The sequence below is a fragment of the Dermochelys coriacea genome, chromosome 11, assembly GCF_009764565.3.
Source record: "Dermochelys coriacea isolate rDerCor1 chromosome 11, rDerCor1.pri.v4, whole genome shotgun sequence".
In the NCBI taxonomy this organism is placed as follows: domain Eukaryota; kingdom Metazoa; phylum Chordata; order Testudines; family Dermochelyidae; genus Dermochelys; species Dermochelys coriacea.
In genome coordinates, this window is record NC_050078.2 from 78,786,531 (window position 1) to 78,809,967 (window position 23,437).

Genomic DNA, 23,437 nt, shown 5'->3' on the forward strand with positions numbered 1-23,437 from the left:
CGCTCAGTGGCTCGAGTGATGGTTCCTTCCATGTGGATTGCGCCGCTGGCTAATAGCCCGCACCCTTGGAAAATGTTCAGATCCTAAGAACAGACGTTTGCTTAGCTTCGTTGTGGTCCCCATTACTCCTCGCTTTGCCCATTGAATTCCCGCATTGAGGGAACAGTACCAGTACTGGCAGACACCTATCGAAGTCTGTCAGCTCACCAAGCTGTGCAGAGGTGCTTGGTTAATCTGTTCTCGTAAGCCAATCTCTCCAGCCCTGTAACCACTCCTGCGCCTCTCCTCCAAGTGCCCTCCCGTTGGTAGCATCACTCCGGCGCTGCAGTATCCAGAAGCCGGCTTCCCTGTTAATGAACCTCTCTCTTCACTGGCGAGTCAGCTCTCCAGAGCCCTCGGCGTGACTTCCTTGGCTCTCTCCTAGGTAGGCAGGACCTAGACACACTCTCCAGGAGGTCAGACCCTTGGTTAACCAGCTGCAAATCTTGTGTGTTCCTTGTGCTCCCAGCATGTGTATACAGGCAAGAGTACGCTCCTCCACCCATTCCTTCTCTTTTGCCCCAGTCGGGGAGCCAATGTTACCCACTGAACGTACATGCCCAGTATTTGAATTGGGATTTGATTCATTCCCCCTTGACACTCTCTCTCTGCACTGCTCCCTGCTGAAGGCTCCCTGTAACTCTGACAGCAGGAGGCTGCTATTCCACCTGACTGGATTAGACTTTCTCCAGGGAACGAGGAGCCATCCCAATGCTCCGTGAATTCCAGACATGCACTCCTCCCCCTGCTGCACATGCTGCAATTGGTCACCAGGGCTGGCTTCTAGCTTTTTCTTCTCTCCCACATGGCACCAGGGAGCTGCCACCTGCAGTTCTCTGCACAGGCCCCTAAAGTCACCTACGATCCGCATAGATGTGTCCTGGCTTTGTGTGTCAGACACCGTGAGCACAAACCCTGGATGGTTCTCAGGCTTCACTGGGCCCCTCTGCTCACATCTCAGGAACATGGCGTGTATGGCCAGAAGGGGCCCCCAGGTCACCCAGTCTGACGAGCTTCCTGGCACTGGCCAGCAGCACCACCCAGCAACCCCAAGACCTGACAAGTGACCTGCACCCACACACTACAGAGGATGGTGAAACCTGAAGGATCCCTGCCAATCTGACCTGAGAGAAAATTCCTTCCCAACCCCACCTATGGCGATAAGCTAGACCCTGAGTATGGGAGCAAGAACCAGCCAGCCAAGCACTGGGACAGAGAATGCTTGGCGCCAACTCGGATCCCTGGCCAGTCCAGGCCAGTGACCTATCTCCAGCCATGGCCATCCCTGACGCTTCAGAGGAAGGAGATAAAGAACCTCCCAGAATACACTGGGAGGGAAGAGCCCTTCCTGACCCCTGTCAGTGGCTGACTGAAGCCCTGAAGCATGAGCGTTAGGAACATAAGATATGACCCAGAAGTGAGCCCCAGGCTGCAAAGCCCTGCCCCCCCCCATCACAAGCAGCCCCGTCAGGCAGTTGCACGAAAAAATTGTCCAGCGCTCTTAAAAACGAATTACGTTGTTTGCCCCCAAAACTCATAATGGGAGGCTGCTCCAGAGCCTTCCCCCTCTGATGGTCTATGCCCAGCTCTCTCTTGTCCTCGCTACTTACTGAAACCGAGTCTAAACGTGTGTCCTCTCTTGTTGGTTCTCATGGCCTGGTGCTAGGCGGTAGCACCTTGTGCCATTGTTCTACCCCTTCAGTTGGCCATCGGCAATAACTAGGCAGAGCTTTTAAACAGACACAGGACTGCCTGTTCCAGTGCTTCCCCTTCCCGTCCGACTGCCGGCTCTCCTAGTTGAAGCTGTGGTGGTGTTTGTGCCCCTCTGTATGTGTGGGGAGAGCCTCCCATTGCTTTAACGCCAAGAAGCTGGGCTGGCTCTGAACCGAAGTGGGGCAGTGCAGGAATAGACACAGCGAGGGGGGGACATGCTCCCTGGATAGCTATGCAGGGCAGCTGGGCCGGCCAACCCTCCCCTGCACGAACATCCCACATCGTTTGGGGTTGCCCAGCGCATACGCCACCGACCTGCCTGCCTCACTGGGGAGCCCTCAGATTCAGCCGGGAGCTCGGCACAATGGCTGTGGTAGACGTGAGTGGGTGGGGCAGGTCACTCCAGAGCACCCAAGGGGGGGTTGCTGCAGTTTGACCCCTAGTTTAGTTTGTTCCTACAAAGAGGAAGTGACCCCGCTGCAGAGTACAGAGCTCAGCGATGGTGGTGAGGAAGTGCCTTCGCCTGCCATCCTGTGACCCGGAATTCCCCTCTCCCTGCGGCCACAGGACATAGCTGACCGACCATGCAGTAGGGAGCTCATGGCTGGGCACATGCATGGTAGAGATTTGCCTCTGCCTCCCTAGTGCAGACAGCTTCAGAATCGCTGATCCCTTTGCCTCCCTTCGCTGTCCGGCATGTAAGAACAGCCAGACTGGGTCAGACGAATGGTCCGTCTAGTCCAGTATCCTGTCTGCTGACAGCGGCCAGTGCCAGGTGCTTTTGGCAAAATGTTTTCCTTCTACAAAACTGTTCCCGTCTGTTCCTCTCTGCAGCCACGTGAGAGTCAAGGCAGAACCCACAGACTTCAACCAAATGAAGCCGGCCCAGAAGCGCAGGCTCCTGTAAGTACCCAGCTAACAGAGTGAATGCATGAAAGAGCTGCCTTTGGCGATGCTCAGCACCCGTTCCCTGCAGCCGCCGCGCCGCTCCCCGTGGCCGTGCGGCTGCTCCCTGCGGCCGTTCCCTGTGGCCGTGCGGTTGGTCCCCCTGACTGTGCGGCTGCCCTGCTAGGAGTCGGGTTTATCCAGGGCGTGGTTTTCCAGGTCTCCTAGCGCAGCGTCACACATTTAAGCCAAACCTGCTGTTGCATTTTGGGTGGCGGGTGCGGGTTCCTCGCCTGCCCCGGTTTGCCCTGGGGTGTGCCCTGGGGAGAACGGGCCCCTCTTGTCACGCCAACGTGTCCCCAGGGCAGTTGGGTTTGGCAGCATCGGCACCCACCTTGCCCTGGTTTGAAGGACAGCCCCAGTAGTGCAGGGCATTGGAGCACTGTGCCAGGGGGGACTCCGTGCAGAGGGCTGGCATGAGGCTGATGCCGCAGGGGAGCCCTCAGAACGGAGTGTGAGGGACCTGGGGAGAGTGGGGGCTGGTGGCCACCGGCCTCTCCATGGCCCCTTTTTTGTCTCCTGATGGAATCAGCCCATGTGTACTCCTGGGTTAATCCTGGAGAGCTCGCTCTTCACCTCGGGGGCTGAGGGCCTGCTGGCCGTGGGCTGAGCCTTCTGCATGCCTTCCCTGGAGCCTGAATGCCGACTGGCCAGGTATCCTCCCATTCCCACTGGCTGGCTGTCGTGCCCTGGCACTAGCAGCTGCCGGGGGGTTGCGTGGCCAGGCCTTGGGGAAAAGGAAGTGCCACGTGCTTTCTCTCCCCATGTGTCTGATTCAGGGCCCATTTCTCACCAGAGGGAAGCTGGCAGGTCTGGCAGAGCCTGGGGCCAGTGCTGACCCACTGTAGCTGTCCACGCTGGAGGCTAACGAGCAACTAAATTAAGAAATCCCATCAGTGGCTTGCAAGGAGCCCGCAGATGCAGCGAGCGTTTAGTGCCCATCTGCACAGAGCGGCCAGGCTGTATCCTTGATAGGAGCACGGGCCGTGTTAGCTGTTCTCAGCTGCACACGTCCCACATGCTGGCAGGCTGTTGCCGTGGCTGACGCTTCCTGACGGTAGCTTTAGAAGAGGAACCTGTCGCAGTTCTTGCTTTTGTGGAACATTTTAAATGAGGAGACTCCCACAGTTCTCGCTATAGAGAAGGAAAGTATCACTGGCCCCCAGACCCTATAGAGCTACACTTACAATTGTGCTCATTGCAAGCACTTACGGATGCCCACTGTTGCGGTATCTGGAGTCACTTTACAAGGCTTACTGCCCAGTCGGCCCCATTCTGTCTGGTCAGCCCGGTGCTGGTGCGGAGGTGGGCGCGGCCTGGCTGGTCAGTGTAATACCTGCATGGTCTCATGCAGAGTTCTCTTGCTTCTCTCAGACAGGAGGAGGTGGCCAGGTTTCACGAGGTCATCGCAAGCCCCGTGTACAAAGCCAATCCCCTGGCAGCCATCAGTGAGCATCTCTGCAAGCGACTGAAACAGGAGGCGGGAAACGCTATCTGACAACTCAGCGAGGACTGCATGAGCCTAGTGCAGACGAGTGCAGCTAGTCCCCGCCATGGGCTCCTTGAAAACAGTCCAGCAGGTTATGAAATCCAACAGTCCTGTTTTCTGTCAGCAGGACGAATGCAATGTGCTCTGGACAGTGGCAGCTGTTTCTTGGCCAGGAGCCCACAGAAGGCAGCGTCACATGCGGTGAAATGCAACAACTTCTCCCTCCCTGTTCAAAGGCATCTTTATGTTTTATGTTTCTTTTACTGTCAAGAGGTGTTGAACCTGCTTTTTGCTGCTTCCCATTGTCATCACCCTTAATAAAGAAATCCTCTAGTAACCTGCAGTGACGGTCCAGATGGCATGTTACGGGATACTGGAACTGCAGTGTGCAGACCATTTGTGTAGAGTTTTATATAAAGGTCAGCGCTGCTGTTTAAAGAGACACTTAGTATGTTATTAACTTGGAAATAAACCCACTTTGACATTGGTCTCACTGAGTTTGTCTGGATTGTGTTTTGGCATTAGTATTAGTATAAAGCCATTACTGTATCCAATTACAAAGAGTGGATCACTTAAACAACCCTCCCCCCTCCCCCCAAGCCTGTGTTTCTACAGGCAAACCCACTGAACTGATGCTGCAGTGTATGAACGAAAGGAGTTGCGCCCCCATTTGAAAGGGTTGCAAATCTCACTTTCAACAAGAAAGAACTTGTCTTTCAGCAGCACGGAACGTCTGTCATTTCAAATGGGGACGCTGCTGCCTTCAGGTCAGCAGTACGTTCTCCACCCAGCCTGCCGTCTGGGAAGGATCGCTAAGAGACTGAAGATGAGCTGCACTGGGGAGAGCTGACCAGAAGTTCTGAAAAGATGGCAAAACATTCAAAAAACTCCTCTGTAAATTCTTTGTATTGCTACAATATTGAGCACTGTTATTTAGCAGCCAGCAGGATGGATGTCGGTGCCAGAGTTCTTCAGCTTCTTAACTCCTGGGACTTCCCAGTCAAGCACATGCTAAATTAGGAAGCTATCCATAGCTAGGGCCAAACTGTTACCTACATTGAGGTTGGGTCCAGGAGTGCATCCAGGCCTGCCCCACACACAATGGGAAACTGCGTGCAAACTTCCTTGATTTGTGCAATTTTTGAGGAGGAACCTTGGCATCTGTATTTTTTCCTTTTTCAGTCTTTTATAAGCTGGGAAATGTGGCCTAGGTCTTCAGCATTGAAAGGGTTAATGCTTTGAGTAACTAGACTGACATAACACAAATTGAAAATTGTCAGATCCCTGGTAGATGCTGTGACCTGCAGGGAACTCGGTGCGTGCTGCTCTGCAGAGAACTCTGGGCTGGTCTGCACTGCACAGTTAGTTAGGTGACATTCGGCAGCTTATGTCGACTAATTACATCTGTGTACCCACTACAGCCTTCCTCCCGCTAATGTAAGTGCCCTGCTGCACCGATGACATAACTCCACCTCCTCGAGAGGCGTAGGGCTTATGTCGGTGTAGTTAGGGCGACGCAGGGCCTGTGTAGCGCTAGGCAGTGGGACCTTGCTCCTGGCTGGGAGCCGTGAAATTAACAAGGCTTCCTGGTGGGGAGTGGGCAGGGGGCCAAGAAGCCAGAGCAGCTGGACCCGCTTCCCAGGGGTGAGAAGCCCTGGGCGGCTTCCCCTGGCTCCCAGCGGGGAACGGGGAGTGGAAGGGGTGGGCAGCCCACCCAGGACCTGTGGGGCAGTCGGGCTCCCGGAGCTGCCAGTGGAGATGAGGCCGGCTGAGCTGAGAGACCCGTTAGGTGAGGGGAAGTGCTCCTGGAGAGGACGCGCACCACACACTGACTCGCATGTCTAGTGTGGACATAGCTGCCATGTGCCCTGCTCTGCGCCTCAGGGAGTTCATCCTGCACTGTAGCGTAGCATCCCACCACCTGGGCCACTGCTCTGCACAGGCTCTGTTCTGTGCTGCCCCACGGGGGTGAAAGGTAACTAAAGCCCAGCTCGGCTTGTTAGACAATTGGCTATGAAATCAGGGGAAGCTGGCGACTAGATTGTTGGGTTCCAAGAGCTCAGGGATCTTAGGCTGCTGCTGAGGTCACAGGTTCACGTGGTGACAACCTGAGCGTTGCTGCAGGAAATGCTCATGATTGATCTGGTCAGCAGTGCACTTTCATTGGGTACTGATGGTAAGAGGAGATTGCCACACCTTCCTGGACAGCAGGGGCTGGGGGGAAGGTTCTGGGCAACTCCAGGAGGGGCCAGCTTGAGCAAATAAACTTCCCTATGACAACTCTTACCCCTCTCAGATGGGACCACTGGGCCATCCTGGTCCTGAAAGATGCCCAGGCCAGAGCAACAGCACCACCTCCTCTGGCGCTGCTCACTGTTCACACCTGGGATGTGAGCTTGGGGTTCCTACTGCTGCCCCCTCCCCTGTGTCATATTCCTGCTTTCCCCCCTTATTTCTCCTTCTGGCTAACAAGCCTCTTCCTTCGCCAGCCAGCACAGCTCTCCCTCGCACTGCAGGGAGCAGGAGCCAGGAGTCAGCTAAAGCAATGCTTACGTAGCCTGGCACTGCTGTTTGCCAGGCCTCAGAGTGGCTGATCAGACCATGGGCTACGCCTGTGTCTCCCAGCTGCTAGGCAGCAGGGGAAAGAACGCGCCCTAGACAGAAAGGGCTCTCTCTCTTTGCCAGTCTCTCCTTCTCCCTAGGCCGTAAAGGAAATGAGACCTAACTGCAGCCACGGTTACAGCAGCAAGGGACCAAACCCTTTTCCCTTAAAGGAAAAGACTCGATACAGCTAAGGGAGTGGGGGATATGTCTGTGGACAGGACATGTGGTGTAGTGGTTAGAGACAGGATAGCCAAGCCCCAACATTTGGCATCTTCCTTCTGAAAGGCAGCGTGGGTGAAACGTGGCTCTCTTCTGTTACAGACCAGGGCTCTGTTCTCTGCTCTGCCTGCAGCAACTTCTCGGGGACCTTATTTATCAAAGGGGGCAATAATATGTGCCTGATGTCCAGGGTAGATGCTGAAGCTGTGCTGGGATGGAGTATAGATTCCCCCATCCCTGGAAGAGATCTAATGGGAGCCAGGGGGCACTTTGTGCACCTGGTGGGTGGGGCCAGGCCCCTGTTAGGACCAGTCCCAGCTGGAGAGGAGTTGTGATTAATAAGGGAAGGACATCAGGGCAGTGGGAAGGAAGCAGGAGGCTAAGGTAGAGAGTAGTAGCCTTGGGACCCTCTCTTGAGAAGGGAGCACTGGCAAAGGGCCAGAGCGACACTGGGAAGGCTAGGATGGAGTGAGCTCCTGGGGTGAGGCAAGACCCAGGGAGGAAGCCGGGGGTTGGGTTCCCAGAAGAAAGAGACAGGTACAGAGCGTCTTTGGGGAGGCAGGCGGAAGCCGGGCCTGCAGGGGGAAAGCCCTGGGGCTGTCATTCAGTTTGAGAGCTCTGCAGAGCCTGTGGTGGGCTAACAGTCTGAGGGTATGTCTACACTGCAGTTAGACACCCGCAGCTGCCCTGCCAGCAGGCTCGGATTCCAGCTAAGGGGCTGTTTCATTGCAGCGCAGTCTGACTTGAATGTGACGATCCACCAGCTTTGGGGGGAGGCTAAAGACACACTTATGGAAATGGCAAATGGAAAGGCAGCTGGAGCTGCTGAAATCCCCTCTGAAACACGGGGGTCCTGCATGTCATAGAGCTTTGCTAGACCTATTCCTATTTCTGCTGGGAAAATGAGGTTTTTACCCCAGGATTGCAAAGATGCCAAAATCATAACAATCTCTGAGTGCTAAGGGATCGGGCATGACTGCAGTATTTATTGTGGCATCTCGTTCCGCTCCCTTGCTGGTAAGGCCCTTGGTAAGCTGTTATGGCAGACGAGGTACTCCCTGAATCCCACTGTGGTTTTCATTCCTCACACAGCACTGCAGACATGCTATTTACCCTACGCAGGTTACAGAAGAAAACTGCTGAACAATAAATGCCCTGTACGTTTGTGACATTCCCCTGGTGTTATCTGGACCGGTGATCTGCTAGGTCACTCCAGTGCTTGACTCTGGGAGCCAGCCTTACCCTGTTCCACTGTGCGAACCCTCGCTCCTAGGCTGTTCACGCACAGCCTCTAGCATGTAAGCTGCTCCCAGCTATGTGAGTGAGCACTTTTGGCCACTTTTGGCTTGGATTGTGCAACTGAATGACACTAGCCAATATCTCTAGTCCCAGACACAACCCTAGGAACCTCCATCTCGCAGTGTCTAGTTCTGCCCGCTGGATGCTGCAAGCTTCTATGAGTTCGTTAGTTTAGCAAAGAAATTGATATGTACCCCAGGCTTGTTATCCCAAGGGGAGTCTCTGACACACTTCAGACCAAACGCACTGCTTCAGGTAGAATAAACAAACAGATGTATTAACTATAAAGATAGATTTTAAATGATTATAAATCAAAGCACAACAAGTCAGATTAGGTCAAATGAAATAAAAACAAAACGCAGTCTAAACTGATCTTAACGCTTTCAGGGCCTCTACAAACTTAGATGCTTCTCACCACTGGCTGGCTGGTTGCCCTTCAGCCAGGCTCTCCCCTTTGATCAGCGCTTCAATCGCTTGGTGGTGGTGGTGTCTGTAGATGTATGTGGAAGAGAGAGGAAGAGCATGGCAAACGTCTCTCCCTTTTATCTTGTTCTTTCTTCCATCTTGGCTTTGCGCCCCCCCCACTTCAGAGTCAGGTGAGCAATACCTCATTGCAGTCCCAAACTGACTGAGGGAAGGGGGGGTGACCAACAGATCCTTTGTTGCTGAATAGGCCAGTGTCCTTTGTTCCTGGGGCTGGGTTTGACAGCCAGCATTGACAAAGAACTTTCAACACAATATTGTTGTGCCACCTCGGCCGACAGTAGGCAGGAACGTAGACACCAGTGTGCCGTGGCACGGTCCCTGAACCCTACACATGGAAACAGATTTCCAGTCGTCGTCCTACTCGGATATGAGCGCTAGCCATTATTATTATACCTCTTTGGGCTCAGGCTGGAGGTGCAGGCTGAACCCAAACATCTACACCGCAATTAAACAGCCCCTTAGCCTGAGTTGGCAGGGACAGGCCAGCCGCCGATGTGTAACTGCAGTATAGACGCACCTTCAAGGACGGAGCGCAGGAAGGGGCTGGGGAAAAGGGCCTAGCGACAGGCTTGGGTAGAAAGTGCTCCAGGGAAGCAGTGAGGCATCTGATGGCTCAGACAGTAGCTGTTTGCTTCCGGGGCCCGGGACTGGGATCCAGAGTCGAGGCAGGCCAGGGTTCTCCTGCCAGCCACTGAGGAAGGTGGGGTGGAAGCCCTCTGAGATAAGGATGGAAGGAGTACCCAGAGTTGGGCGGAAGACCTGGTGTGAGGTCACTGGGACTCTGTACCCAGGAAGGGGAGGAAGTGAATGTGAGCTGGCTGGAGGGCCGAGTCAGGAGAAGAAGCAGACCAGTGGTTCTCAACAAGGGGCACGCGTACACCTGCTGGAACTCAGAGGTCTTCCAGGGCGTACCTGCACTCAGCTAGATATTTGCCTAGATTTACAAGCAGCTACAGAAAGAGCATTGGCAAAGTCAGTACAAACCAGAATTTCATACAATGATTTGTTTATACTCCTCTATATACTATACACTCAAATGTAAGTACAATCTTTATATTCCAATCAATGTATTTTATAATCATATGGTAAAAATGAGACAGTCAGCACTTTGTCAGTAATAGTGGGCTATGACACCTTTGTATTTTTATGCCTGATTTTGTAAGTGAGTAGTTTTTAACTTGGGGTACGAGAGACAAATCAGACTCCTGAAAGGGGGAGAGTCGTCTGGAAAGATTGAGAGCCATTGAAGTAGACCACTGCAGGGCCAGAGCAGCTGTCAGCAAGGGGCACCAAAGGAGGAGAGCCTGCTATGCCACACCCAGCCATGAAGGGGCATGCTGGACCGCGAGTCACGCTCCTACACTTGCTCAGTGATGAGGGATTTGAAGGCACATGGCCCAGTTCAGCAAGGCACATAAGCATGTGAGTAATCAGAGGGACCTCAGTGAAGCTAACTCTCGTGCTCAAGGACCTTGCTAAATTGGGGCCAGAAACAGCAGCAACTCAAGAGGTGGTCGGAGTTCATGGTCGCCTGGTTCCTAGCACAGTGCACCTTCCCTTAGACTACAGGGTATTTGCAGGGAGCCTCTCTCCTCTGTGTATTCCTTCCTTTTCTCATCCCGTCCGCATCACCGTAGTATCTGAGCGCCTTCCAGCTGCGCATGAAGTGATGGGACTAATGCCTGTTATACATGGTTTGCTCTTGCTTCTCCTCTCCTTATGTGAGTAGTGCAGAGTTGTGGAGTTTTACCTGATATGGCTATGCTGCTCTGTATCTACATGAGAGAAGGTGGCGTGGAGAAGTGCTCTTGGCACTTAGAGCAGAAGGCGTGAGGCTCGTGGGGGGTCCTTTGTCTTCACGCACTGTATACAAAGACAGTCGCGTTTAAACGTGTCAGTGACTGGGGTTAACACCTGGGTTACAAGCTGTGAAATCAGGCAGGGCCTGATAGCAAAGCCTCTCTCAAGAGGAAGGCTTTGCTTAGTAATAAGGGCTGTGAATGCGCAGAATGAGTAGCACCACGCATTCAAGAGAAGCTGGCACTCCTGGCTCACTGCACTTTCCTTTAGGCCAAAGGGTATTTTGTTGGGGGAAGACAAGTGAAGAATCTGTCCTGCATGTGTCTGGAGTGAAAGTTCAGTGTGCTGAGGCTGCTCCAGTGTGAAGGAGGGAGCTCCCTGGAGCCAGAGGCGTGCTCCATGCAGGTGGGATGCTCAGAAAATGAAGGCAAAGTCCTACACCTAGAAGTTTTCCATAGTTTCTAACTTAGCCAGATATGGGTGGTTTTTCATGAAGACAGCAAAAGGCACCTCCCCAACCCCAGAGCTGTCTCCTGGCCGAGTTTCAAGTCCCTGCTCCCAACCCCTGGGGCTCTAGAGCTGTTCAAAACATCAGGATTTTTCTCTTACATCGACAAAACTTTCTATGTGTCATTCTCAGCAATACCTGAACCTCTTTCCCCCTCTCCCCCGCCCTGAAAAATCAATCTAAGGCCAAAACCAAGTCTGAAAGCCTTCAGCCCAACCCCTTTGTCAAAGTTAGAAGCTATAATGGGAGGTATCAGGCAGCCTTGCTCTGCCTGTGACCGACTCTTTCCTTTGCATTACACTTGCAACTGCTTTCAATAAAAGGAATATTAGAAATGGAGCTCTCCGATCAGCCCGCGAGTGCCGCACTGGCCGTTAACGTTGCCCGCTAGTACCCCACTGTCCACTGATAGCGGATGAACCGTTCTGCCAGAGACCTCAACCTTTCTTCCTCCTTGGCTCTGCCTGGGAGCCGGTCCAGCTCCAGCAGCCTTGCTGAGAGTGTTCGTGTCCCCATGTGGGGTGGAGTCACAGGTGCACGCTGGGTCTGAAGAAAGACGTGGGGCCCGGGGAATGAGTTGTGCCCAGTTGTTCTCTCCGCGGCTGTCTGCCACCCGCTGGCGTAGGCAGCGTCACACAGCAGCGAGGTGGACTCCAGAGCCTTGGAGAAAGGTGAGCTGAATTTCCCCAGCTGCTTCACTTCTTTCCCCAGCTGGAGGAGCAGCGGGCTGCCCACGGTCAGGTTTGATGTTTCTCCCACACCCCAGGCTCTTCTCTAGTCTCTTATTCTCTTGACCTGCCTCTAAATTGTTTGACTTCAGGTCATTTTAGATATTGCCCTTCCCCCTGCCACACCCATTGTGGCCAGAGCCTGCTGCCCACACGTTGCTGGGCATTACTACAGGCAGGGCAGCGCTGAGAAGTGTGCACCGCCTGGCAACCAGGGGGGCAGAGCCAGTGCTGCTGAGCATCACCTCTGGGTTAGGACCGTCTTCAGGGAGTCTGGGTGGGGGAGGGCATCTCTGCAGCACTGGGGTGCGGTTTCTCATGGTGCGGCTTCTAGAGAGCAGTGTGTCCAGCATGTGGAGTGAGAAACATGGCAGTGCCTACACGCAAAGGGAGCCAGGCCCCTCGGCTGTCCTCTGTGCATGTGTCTGTGGCCAGAGCCTCCTTGCCCGTGTCCCCTCATCTCACAGTGGGGAATGCTGCGGGGCGTCACCCCGGGGGCATGTCCCACTCACCAGCCAACTAGCTCTCCTGGGAAATGTGCTCAGCTGAAGAGAGAACGAGAGACACCGTGTGGATACCCTGCCAAAGTGGGCACGGCTGGTGGGGCTTTCAGACCCCTTCTCTGTCCCTCTTGCCCTCTGCAAATTCATCCCCTAATTAGGGTGTCCTCTCTCCTCCCCTCTCCCTGCCACTGAACAGCCCTGCTCCGTGCTTTGAATGTCAGTGGCTGAAAACAAGTGCTGGTTTCTCCTGTTCATTCTCATACTGCTGTGGTGTGTGGCCTCCAGTGAGACAAAAAGCCAAGGGATTTGGGGAATGGGGTTTCAGTTCTTTGGTCTTCTTTCTTCTTGCTAATGCATTACACTGACTGTATTTCTGCCATGTGCCGATACAAGGGGGTCCTGCTCTGTCTTTGTCTGACACTTCATCAAATTGCTTTTTCAAACCGAACCTGGACAGAACAAGCGCTGCCTGGCCCAGGCCTGCAGGCGGAGCACCCTGGCTTCAAGAGAGGCCTGCACAGGGACCAGGCAAGAAGATAGACTAGAGAAAAGAGACGGCAGCACAGAGTGCCAACCCAAGGGGCTCCAGCCTTGCTGCATTACAAGAACCCTTCAGCTTGTCTCTCTCACCATCGGAAGCTGGTCCAATAAAAGCTATTTCCTCCCACACCTTGTCTTTCTCATATCCTGGGAAAGATGACACAGCTACACCATCACTGCAAACAGCAGTGTAAAGTTCCACAGCGTTGAATTGGGTTTTAACTTGGGTTCCCACAGCTTGTTCCCCCGGCCTGTGAGCTGCAGGAAACTGGAAGCTCCCAGATTTCATTCAGGAAAGCCCTTGCCATGCATGCCATGGCCTCCATGGTATGGTGATGTGCTAGCACATGTTGGTGTGGGCTCAGGAGATGTAACCTGCCACTAGTTCACCCTGACACAAATACCACCCACCAAGCTGGAGGAAGGTAGGGGGCAGCTTCAGGAAATCAGGGACACTCCCTTTGCAAACCAAATCCAAGCAAAAAGCATTAAATCAAAGACATTTGTAAGGCCCAGTTTGCTGGGACTGTCTGGGCAGCGCTAAGCCAGACAGCTCCTCTGGGCGCGTTTTTCCTCTGCAGAGCTGGGTCCGACAGCAATCTGTGATCACGTTTGGCCTCCCAGGCTCGAGCAGGCCAGTGATGCTAGAAGGGGGCTGCTGTCAGCCATCCTGTCTCCTGGGGCTCTGCTGGGAGCCCCCAGCACCATGTTGTCCATCTGCATCTCCTGGTGCCCAGCCCCAGCTGGGTGCGTGGCTCCATGGTGGGTGGGGAGTGAAGAGGAGTGCCCGTCCCTGCACACCTGCTGCCAGCCATGGGCCAGGGAGTGCAGGCCGGAGCTGGTGAGGGGTCCTGATCTGGTACTCGGGGCTCTCCCGCTTGTTTCCTTTCGCTTTCTGCCGCGGTCTGACACTCGCAGCGCCGGGGCCTGTGCCGCTTGGCTGAGCTGCAGCGGGGCCGGGCACTGTTTGCACCAAGCAGGTGGCCCAGGCATTAGCTGGGCCCAGGGCTGAGTGGGGAGCCGGCGCAGAACACCCCGGAGGCCTGTCTGGGGGCAGGGATTAGCCAAGGCCTGAGGGGCAGGTCGGCCCTGGCGCCCATTGACTGCCACTGCCTACCTGCCTTGTGGGCCTCTGAAACGAGGGGCTGGTTTCAGTCCAGTGCCTGCTGAGCAGGTGGCTCCTGTGCTGTGCCTCCCAACCCGCGTGCCGCGAGCAGGGAGCCCTGGGGCGCGAGAGGGGCTGGGCGGGGGCGTCCGGCCGCCATGATGTCTCTGTAGCCAGAGGACCGCACTGCAGGCACCCTGCCGCCATGGCAGGGGAACAGGAGACAACATGAGTTCTGCTGCCATCAGATTCTGGGGCTTTCCCCACAAGTCTGGTAACGGTGGGGGTGGACGAGGTCCCCGCCCAGCGCTGAGCTTGCCTTCCTTCGGGGAGAAAGTCCCTCTTGTGCCGGTCTGGCCCTTCCAGGGCCGTGTTGGCTGCAGCACCGAGTACGGTCACAACGCAGGAACGTTCCTTACGCCCTCCGGCAGCCGGCTGGCGGTGAAGGGCTGGGCCAGGCAGTGCTTTGCAGCTCAGGGGTTTCAAACGCTCCCAGGGGACACTGCGTGGGTCAGGGCCGTGGGCTCTGTTTCCAGGAGACAGTGATGTGATGGAAAGCGGAGAGCTGGATGAAAGCACAAAGGGCATTTCCACGTGAACCCTGTGCTCTGAGCTGGAGCTGGCTGTGGGGGACAGCCCAGCTCAGGGGATTAGCAGAGGCACACGGAGAAGTTAGGCTCTTAAGGGAGCTGATGGAGTTGGGTGCTTAGCTGCCATTTGTGCCTTTGAAACTCTCCCCGTGCTAGGGCAAAAGGGTGGCCTTGTGGGCCAGGCCCTTGGCTGGGGCTTGGGAGAGCTGGCGCTGCTCGCAGCACTGCCACAGCCTGGGCAGGGTGTAATCCCTCTGCGACTCGGTTTCCCAGCTGTGAAGTGGGACACGGGGGACTGCGGGACGTCCCAGGGGACGGGAGGAGAAATTCGCTGCCTGCTGCAGTGATGGGTGTCGTGTCGCACAGGGATCGCTGGGCCGCTCCCCTCGAGTCTTCGGCTGAAGAGGTGTCTGGTGGGGGGACTACAGCCTGCAGGGAGAGACGGGCACTGCTGATCACAGTGACACCCCCCTCCCCCGGGACATGAGCTCAGCCCCCTTCAGGTCTCTGGGGGGTGAATAAGGGCAGAGCCCCTCCTGCAGAGCCCATAACCAAACCTGGCGCCTCTGCCTTCATTTCTGTTCAAACCTGGGGCTAAGGTGAGACCCCCAAGGCCAGGGTTTGGTACCGCACTGACTGAGGCCTGATTTTCAGAGGTGCTGGCCACTCGCCTCTCCCACAAGGCCCTAGGAGCGAATGGCGCTCGGCCCTCTGACAGCCAGGTCCGGCCCAGCCCTGGGGGCCTAGCTCGGTGCTGGGGAGCCTAGGTTAAAGCCCAGGTGTGAAGTGTCTGGCCTCCCCCGTATGCCTAGCAGAGCTGTACCTAGGACTCTCTTATCTTTAATTGCAGTTTGCAGCCACCTCCAATTGCAGTTGGAGCCGTCTCCTAGAGCCAGCGCTGCCTGTCCTCATCCGCGCTCCGTGCCAGCAGGGCCTGGCCAGCACGGTCAAGTGCAGGCATGAGTAGGAACGGGACTAAACATGGTGCCTGGAGCTTGGTTATTCTCCAGCAGTGACTCCACAGCAGAGCTGCTCCATTTACAGGGCAACAGGATTTTTCTAGCTGCTGCTGCGAGTCTGCAATTCCCAGGTGGGACGTGAGAGTCCGGATGGGGGTGGGGGTAGGGGTGGCGGCGAAGGTGAAGACAGCGGTGATACTTCTGCTTCATCCATCATCCCCTGCAGAGAGCTGGGAATCAGAACTCAGCTGAGCTGGAGACGATGATGCCGGAGGGACCGAGCCCCTCACTATGGTGAGCAGGGCGAGCTAGAGCAAGCTGCAGCATAGAGGCCAGGTCAATAGGGCAGCAGATCCAGGGCTGAGAGGAGGGGTGGGAAAATTCCTCTCCCAGAGCAATGCATGCAGGGAGGAGCCTTCCTGTATGGAGCATCAGGCAGGAGAGGACTGGCAGTGCCAGGGCCTGGATTCCTGTTCTCAGACGGTGACCTGTAGCGGCAGGAGAACGGAGTCTGAGCCTTTAAGATGTACAAAGCAAGCCACAGAGGCTTGTTTTTCTGTTGGTATTTTTTCCCAAACGTTGCCTTTTCTGCTTGTTTTCACCCATGAGGCATTGAGGCCGCATGTCTGGCGCTGGCTGGAAGGCTCTGCAGGCAGCTGGACGACAAGTGCCTCCAGGGAAGTGGAACCTGGTTAACACAGCGCCGCAGGGATTTTGATGCCAGGGTTTTAAATCTCTGGGTTTTGTTTAGTTACCAGCTGTGTAGCCGACACCCCCCAGGTGTGCCGCTGGAGAATAAGGGCTCTGCTGAAGATCCTGACGTGGCCAGGATCCAGGAAGCTCCTAGGGCCCTTGTGGGGCCTCTGAGCAGACCTCCAGACAGACAAGACTTGACATTCCTAATGCTCGAAGGCCTTGTCTACACTTGAAAGGCTTTGCTGGTGGAGCTCAATCCCCCCCCACCCCCACCCACATGGATATGCAGAAGAGTTCTTTTGCCAATAGTTACACTAGTTCCCTGAGCAGAGTAAGCTGGGTCAGTACATGGGCTTGTAACCCCAGGGCTTTGGCTGCACAGATACATCAGTCAGGGCTGGGGGGGAACCCATGCCCATCCAACATCGCTATTCCAGCAAAACTCTTTAGTGTAGATCAGGTCTAAAGGGAAACAACAAAGACAGGGAAACTCCTGCAGACACCTTTTCTATATCAGAAAGAAGCCAGGATAATAACCTTCTGCAATGCTGGTCACATTTATCAGCTCCACTAGAATTTGTTAATAAGTTGCCCTTGTTACCCACAGTTTTCAGAACCCAAAGCAGTGGTACCTTAACCGTTTCTCTCCAGGCGGGGTCAGGAATAAATCAATGGGGACACATCAGTTCCATGTGATAAATGATTGATACAAGCATGCAGGCTCTTATCTAAAATGACTATTTATTAGATTTTAAGCACATACACATATGCATATACACAATAGGGTTAGGAGGACATCCCAAATATGCATCCGATGAAGTGAGCTGTAGCTCACGAAAGCTTATGCTCAAATAAATGTGTTAGTCTCTAAGGTGCCACAAGTCCTCCTGTTCTTTTTGCGAATACAGACTAACACGGCTGCTACTCTGAAACATCCCAAATATAGTTACCCACAGTCTGAGATGGTTTTGAGTGATCACCAGCCGGGCTTCCAGGTGGCCTCTTTCTGTCCAGCTGATGGGGTGAGGGGGGTTAGATGCCAGCTCCTTGCCGGAAGAAAAACTCCCTCAGACTGCTCCAAGCTATTTACTTTTACCTAATCTTTGATAGTGAACTCTAACAAAGCACCTAACCTACAGTGATGCCTAGTGGGTCACTATAACAACCTCTACCGGGTCACCAATTCTTCTAATTTCAACCAATTGCTCATTATCGCCAAACATTTCTAATATTTCTAGCCATAACCACAACATGTCAGGGGCACCTAAAACCAAGGTCACTCTTCACTCCCTCTCTTCCATTACTTTCTGTCCCACCCTCCCATTGTGATTAGCAAACTGTAAGCATGCAGGTGTCTGACCTTGTCTCACAAAGGCCTAAGACTGTTTCTACCTAGGTGATGTCTGGGTTTCAGCTGGCAGTGGCTGAACACACAAAATGGCTGACTGCAGTATTGTCAAGTTCTGGGGTAAATGCAGGAATGTCAAATTCCAGGCTAACATTCTCTGTACAGTAATTTTTCTAGAGTACTTACATACCGGCTGCTTCTTCATGGGAAGCTAACGACATTGTCTTTAGAGGGAATTCTGACTCAGGTTTGCTTTTTCTCTCTTATTATTAAGTTTACAGTGTTGGTGTAGCTGTTTGGGTCCCAAGATATGAGACACACAACGTGGGTGAGGTAATGCCTTTTATACTGCCTTCACCACTGCTGTTGGTGAAAGAGACAAGCTTTCAAACTCCACAGAGCTCTTCTTCAAGAAGGGCTCGAAAGTTTGTCCCCCCCACCAACAGAAGTTGGTCCAATAACAGGTATTACCTTCCCCACCTTGTCTCTCTCTTATTACTATGAAAATGGGATCCCCAGTGCTCTTGGAGTTTATCTGCTCCTTTTGCTGATTGTGCTGGGATTCTGGATGACTCAGAGGCAGTACTTTCTCCCGAGTTAGGTCTTTCTTATTTACCCACCCAAGCTGCTGGGCTGTACGGTTAAAGTGGTACCACCCCTCCTAGTGTGGATGCAGTTCTATCAGTAGAAAGGTGCTTGAGCCGCTATTATGATTTCCATATGGAAAAGGGAATAAGCTACCGTGGTATAGAAATTGCATATCTATAGATCAGTTTTTTGAAAAAATCACCCCCCTAACTAGAATAGTTATGCCAGGACAAAATTTGTGCAGACCAGTCCTTAAGGTGGTGACTGCAGCTGTGTGAAATCATTATGTCATTTTGTTTCTTAATACAAATGGATGTCTGAAATTGAAAAAATGGAAATTGGTGACCAATTTCATTGTTGGTGGAAAAAATTGAAAGACAGTTTTTCATTTCAAATGAAAAATTGATTTTGTTTCGGTTTTCAAACACAAAGAACTTTTGCTTTTTCATATTGATTTCTTTGGGTTCCCCTCCTTCTTTAATCTTCTTCTTCTCCTTCTTAGTGGAAAAGGCCAGGGGCGGAATGAAAAGGAAGAGAACATGGCCGTAAGGAACAGAAGCCGCCCTGCTCTCTCACCCCTCATTGAAAAGCCAAATGTTGAAGGAAAGTAGAAGAATATTGAAGGGAAATCAAACACACATCTTTTCCCCCTTGCTTTTTGCTAGAAGTGGGACCTGAACTAAAAGCTCCAAAGTCCATGGAAGATCAGATCCTGAGCTGAACGTGGCAGCACAAGCCCATATCTATTTCTAGCCAACCCATCCAAAAACACCAAGTGACCATATGCAGTGCCTCTTTTGCTTTATTCCCGAGGACAGAGATCAGTAACTTCTTTAGTCTGCTGAGAAGCACAAGGAGAATGTGTTTGGAATAAACTTATTTTTATTCTCCTCAGTGTATCTTTCTGGGCCTGCAAAGAAGAGATCCTGTCCTCCATTTCTTCTATAACAGCCATTCAGTCTTGTCTTTCTGAAAGCTACAATCCTTTCTTGGCTTCCAAACTTCACTTATAAACAGCATGTCCTCGGGGAGCGAGACGTCATCTCACTGTGTGTTTACACCAAACACATACCCTTATGATAGTCCACAGGAAGGCTCAAGTTTTCAGCTGTGCAGTGCACCACTCTGGGCCATACACCCACCCCGCTAGATAACAACATTAAAACCTCTCACTTTAAAGCCAAGAGTGTGACTTATTTCTCAGAGGTGCCAGGGATGTGGGACACACATCCATTAGTCAGTAAGGGTTCCTCCTCTGCACTTAATGGAATTTGTGATATGAGTTGTCCTCCCAGGAGTGCTGACTGACCCTGTCCCCTGGCAGTAGCTGCCAGGGGTGCCTTAGGCTCTCGGTCAGATGGTATAAAACATCACGCTGGGAGAAGCAGAGAGCACTTTTGTGTTGAATCCCTCTCTGGCTGCCTGCCTGGCTGCCTCTGCCTCCATAGTTTCCCTGGCCGCAGCTTCTTCTTTGAGCCTCATTTCTGCCTGCCACATTTGAAACTCGCAGACCTTTGCCTTCTTTGCCACTTACAGTCTGGCCAGCTCTAGTTTTGTAGCTGCCTCACTGGTAATCATTTTTCTGCTTTCTTGTACTTATTTCCCTCACCCGAAATAAACAAACAGAAAATAACAAAACTGTGACCTCCTGACTGTTCTTAGCACTGCATTTAAGACTCACTTAAAATAACAAATATCAGTGCTTAAAGTGTGAACTCCACTTGGAGTAACAAGCTGCACATACACCCTGCTCGCTGCACCACTGTGACGTTCCCCTGGATGGTGATCTCCTAGGTCACTCCAATCCTTGACTCTGGGAGTCAGCCTTACCCTACTCTGCTGTGCAAACCCCCACTCCTGGGCTGTTCACACACAGCCTCTGGCATGTAAGCTGCTCCCAGTTACCTGAGTGAGCACTTTTGGCCAGCTGCTGCTTGTTTGTGCAACTGAATGACACTAGCCAATATCATAACCAGACATAACCCTAGGAACCTCCATCTTGCAGGGTCCAGTTATGCCTGCTAGACGCTGCAAGCTTCTATGAGTTCATCAGTTTAACAAAGAAATTGATATGTACCATGCTTGTTAACCCAAGGGGAGTCTCTGACATGCTTCAAACCAAATGCACTGCTTCAGGTAGAATAAACAAACTAATTTATTAACTACAAAAGATAGATTTTAAGTGATTATAAGTCAAAGCATAACTAGTCAGATTAGTTCAAATGAAATAAAAGCAAAACACATTCTAAGCTGATCTTAACACTTTCAGTGCCCTTGCAAACTTAGATGCTTCTCACCACTGGCTGGCTGGTTGCCCTTCGGCCAGGCTCTCCCCTTTGATCAGTGCTTCAGTTGCTTGGTGGTGGTAGTGTCTAGATGGAGGTGGGAGAGAGAGGAAGAGCATAGCAAACGTCTCTCCCTTTTATCATGTTCTTTCTTCTCTCTTGGCTTTGCCCCCTAACCTTCAGAGTCAGGTGAGCATTACCTCATTGCAGTCCCAAACTGATTGAGGGAAGGGGGGTGACTCACTCGAGAGTCCAACAGATCCTTTGTTGCTGCCTAGGCCAGTATCCTTTGTTCCTGTGAGGCTGGGCTGGGTTTGTCCCATACCTTCCCTGATGAGGTGTGAACTGCCTCTCTGCTCTTGGAGAGTTTTGTCTGGACTTGTTTAAGCCATGAGGACACATTTTCAGCCTCATAACTATATACATGAATTTACAACCTATAACATTACTGTAACATCACTATAACAACAATGCTCAGTGCATCATGAGCCTTCTGCAGACACCTGACATGACAAACTTTGCATTGGATACCACACAATCATATTATAAGGATGAACATGGGGGTGCAGGGTGTTCCTGATAATTCTTGGCATTCTTTGGTTGGAGTGGCAGGACCCATGTATCTCCTAGTGATGGAAGAACATTAGCTTCTCCTCCAAATACTGTTGGAAAGCTTGCCTCCAATAAAGCAACCAACCCCCAAGAGATGCATACCCAGGGCCCCAGGATGGGAGGAGACTCTTAGAAGTGGAAACCCCAGACAGTGGGCAGCTAGCCAGACAAAAGTGGTTCCAGGCCAGAACCTCATCATCTCTGACAAGTACCATGACTTACCTGGATGTGTTCAAAAAGAAAAATGCAAACTTATTAGCCCCCACACAGATTACAACTGCCTGGCAGACCCACAGCACAGAGCACAAGTGCCCTACGGATGGGCATGCTCCATGACCGAACCAGAGCTGGAGGTGCTCCATGGGTATATCCAGGAAAACCTTGCCAAGAGCTTCATTGGGTGAGCTGCCTGAGGACTGCCAGGGATTTCACAAAACTAGATCTTTGGAGGGCATACAATCTAGTGCAGCGGTGGCCAATCTAAGCCTTAGAAGGAGCCAGAATTTACCAATGTACATTGCCAAAGAGCCATAGTAATACATCAGCAGCCCCCCCCCCATCAGTTCCCCTCCCAGCGTCTCCCACCCATCAGCAACCCTGCCGATCAGCACCTCCCCCACCTCCCGATCAGCTGTTTCGTGGTGTGTAGGAGGCTCTGTGGGGAGGAGTGAGGGCATGGCAGGCTCAGGGGAGGGGGCGGAAAGGGGTGGAGTGGGGGCAGGACCTGTGGCAGAGCCACGGGTTGAGCAGTGAGCACATTGGAAAGTTGGTACCTGTAGCTCCAGCCCTGGAGTTGGCGCCTGTACAAGGAGCCGCATATTAACTTCTGAAGAGCTGCATGTGGCTCCGGAGCCACAGGTTGGCCACCCCTGATCTAGTGCACTTAAGGCTTGGGAACAAATGAAAGGATATCCAGGACCAGTGTGTGATTATCTACTTCAGTGATATAGTGGTATTTCCTGAGAAACCAGGGGTTGAGCAGTGAGCACATTGGAAAGTTGGTACCTGTAGCTCCAGCCCTGGAGTTGGCGCCTGTACAAGGAGCCGCATATTAACTTCTGAAGAGCTGCATGTGGCTCCGGAGCCACAGGTTGGCCACCCCTGATCTAGTGCACTTAAGGCTTGGGAACAAATGAAAGGATATCCAGGACCAGTGTGTGATTATCTACTTCAGTGATATAATGGTATTTCCTGAGAAACCAGAGCAGCACTACCCCCATGTCTGCCCTGGGGAGTCAATGGAAGCATGGGTTGTATGCTAAACTGGAAAAGTAATGTTACAGGTTGTAATTTCTTGTATATAGTTATGAGGCTGAAACTGTGTCCTCATGGCTTAAAATAAGCCCAGGCAAAACTCTCCAGGAGCAGAGGGGCAGTTCACACCTCAACAGGGCATGTATGGGACAAACCCAGCCCAGCCTCACAGGAACAAAGGACACTGGCCTAGACAGCAACAAAGGATCTGTTGGACTATCGAGTGAGTCACTACCCTTCCCTTAGTCAGTTTGGGACTGCAATGAGGTATTGCTCACCTGACTCTGAAGGGGGGAGGGCAAAGCCAAGAGGGAAGAAAGAACATGATAAAAGGGAGAGACGTTTGCCATGCTCTTTCTCTTCCATCGACATCCACAGACATCACCACCAAGCGACTGAAGTGCTGATCAAAGGGGAGAGCCTGGCTGAAGGGCAACCAGCCAGCCTGTGGTGAGAAGCATCTAAGGGTATGTCTACAACTATGGAATTAGGTCGAATTTATAGAAGTCGATTGTTTAGGAAGCAATTTTGTGTGTCCCCACTAAGCGCATTAAGTCGGTGGAATGTGTCCACGGTACCGAGGCTAGCGTCGACTTTTGGAGCGTTGCACTGTGAGTAGTTATCCCACAGTTTCCGCAGTCTCTGCTGCCCATTGGAATTCTGCACATACCAAGACACCCCAAATCAGACCCCTTGGCACCTTAGTACCCTTGGAGACTCCAGCTGGGCTTCGTCTGCCATCAGCCTAGACTTTATTGTGGAACTCCCAACATCTGTGGGCCACACCATAGTCTTAATGGTTGTGGAGTGCCTGACCAAAATGACCCACTTCATTTCATACAACCAGCTGCCCTCTGCTGAGACTACCACCCACTCCTCCTTCACAACACGGTCCAACTCCAGAGACTCTCAGATCACACAGTTTCCGATCAAGGCCCACAGCTTACCTCTCGCTTCTGGAGCAAAGTGTTTAGGCTACTGGACATCTGCATATCCATCTCCACTGCATACCACCCCCAAACAGCTGGACAAACTGAATGGGTGAACCAAGCACTGAAGCAGTACTTGAGGTGTTTTATAAATTATCATCAAGATAACTGGTCCACACTCCTGCCATATGCAGAGTT

The 23,437-nt window shown here is 52.7% G+C and overlaps 1 protein-coding gene across 6 annotated transcripts in view; it reads left to right on the forward strand.

Annotated features, from left to right (window-relative positions):
* SLX9 (SLX9 ribosome biogenesis factor) overlaps positions 1-19,341 on the forward strand; it is a 119,528-nt gene extending 100,187 nt beyond the window's left edge. For 3 of the 6 annotated variants that reach the window (XM_038422322.2, XM_043505827.1, XM_043505830.1), the window contains 2 exons: positions 2,587-2,655; positions 4,072-4,675. In XM_038422322.2, coding sequence (XP_038278250.1) covers positions 2,587-2,655; positions 4,072-4,195 — 193 coding nt within the window. In that variant the 3' untranslated portion in view covers positions 4,196-4,675. Of the gene's footprint in view, positions 1-2,586; positions 2,656-4,071; positions 4,676-18,661 lie in introns of those variants that run through there. The other 3 variants (XM_043505828.1, XM_043505829.1, XM_038422321.2) reach the window with 2 other exon arrangements.
* Positions 19,342-23,437: the final 4,096 nt, after the last annotated feature.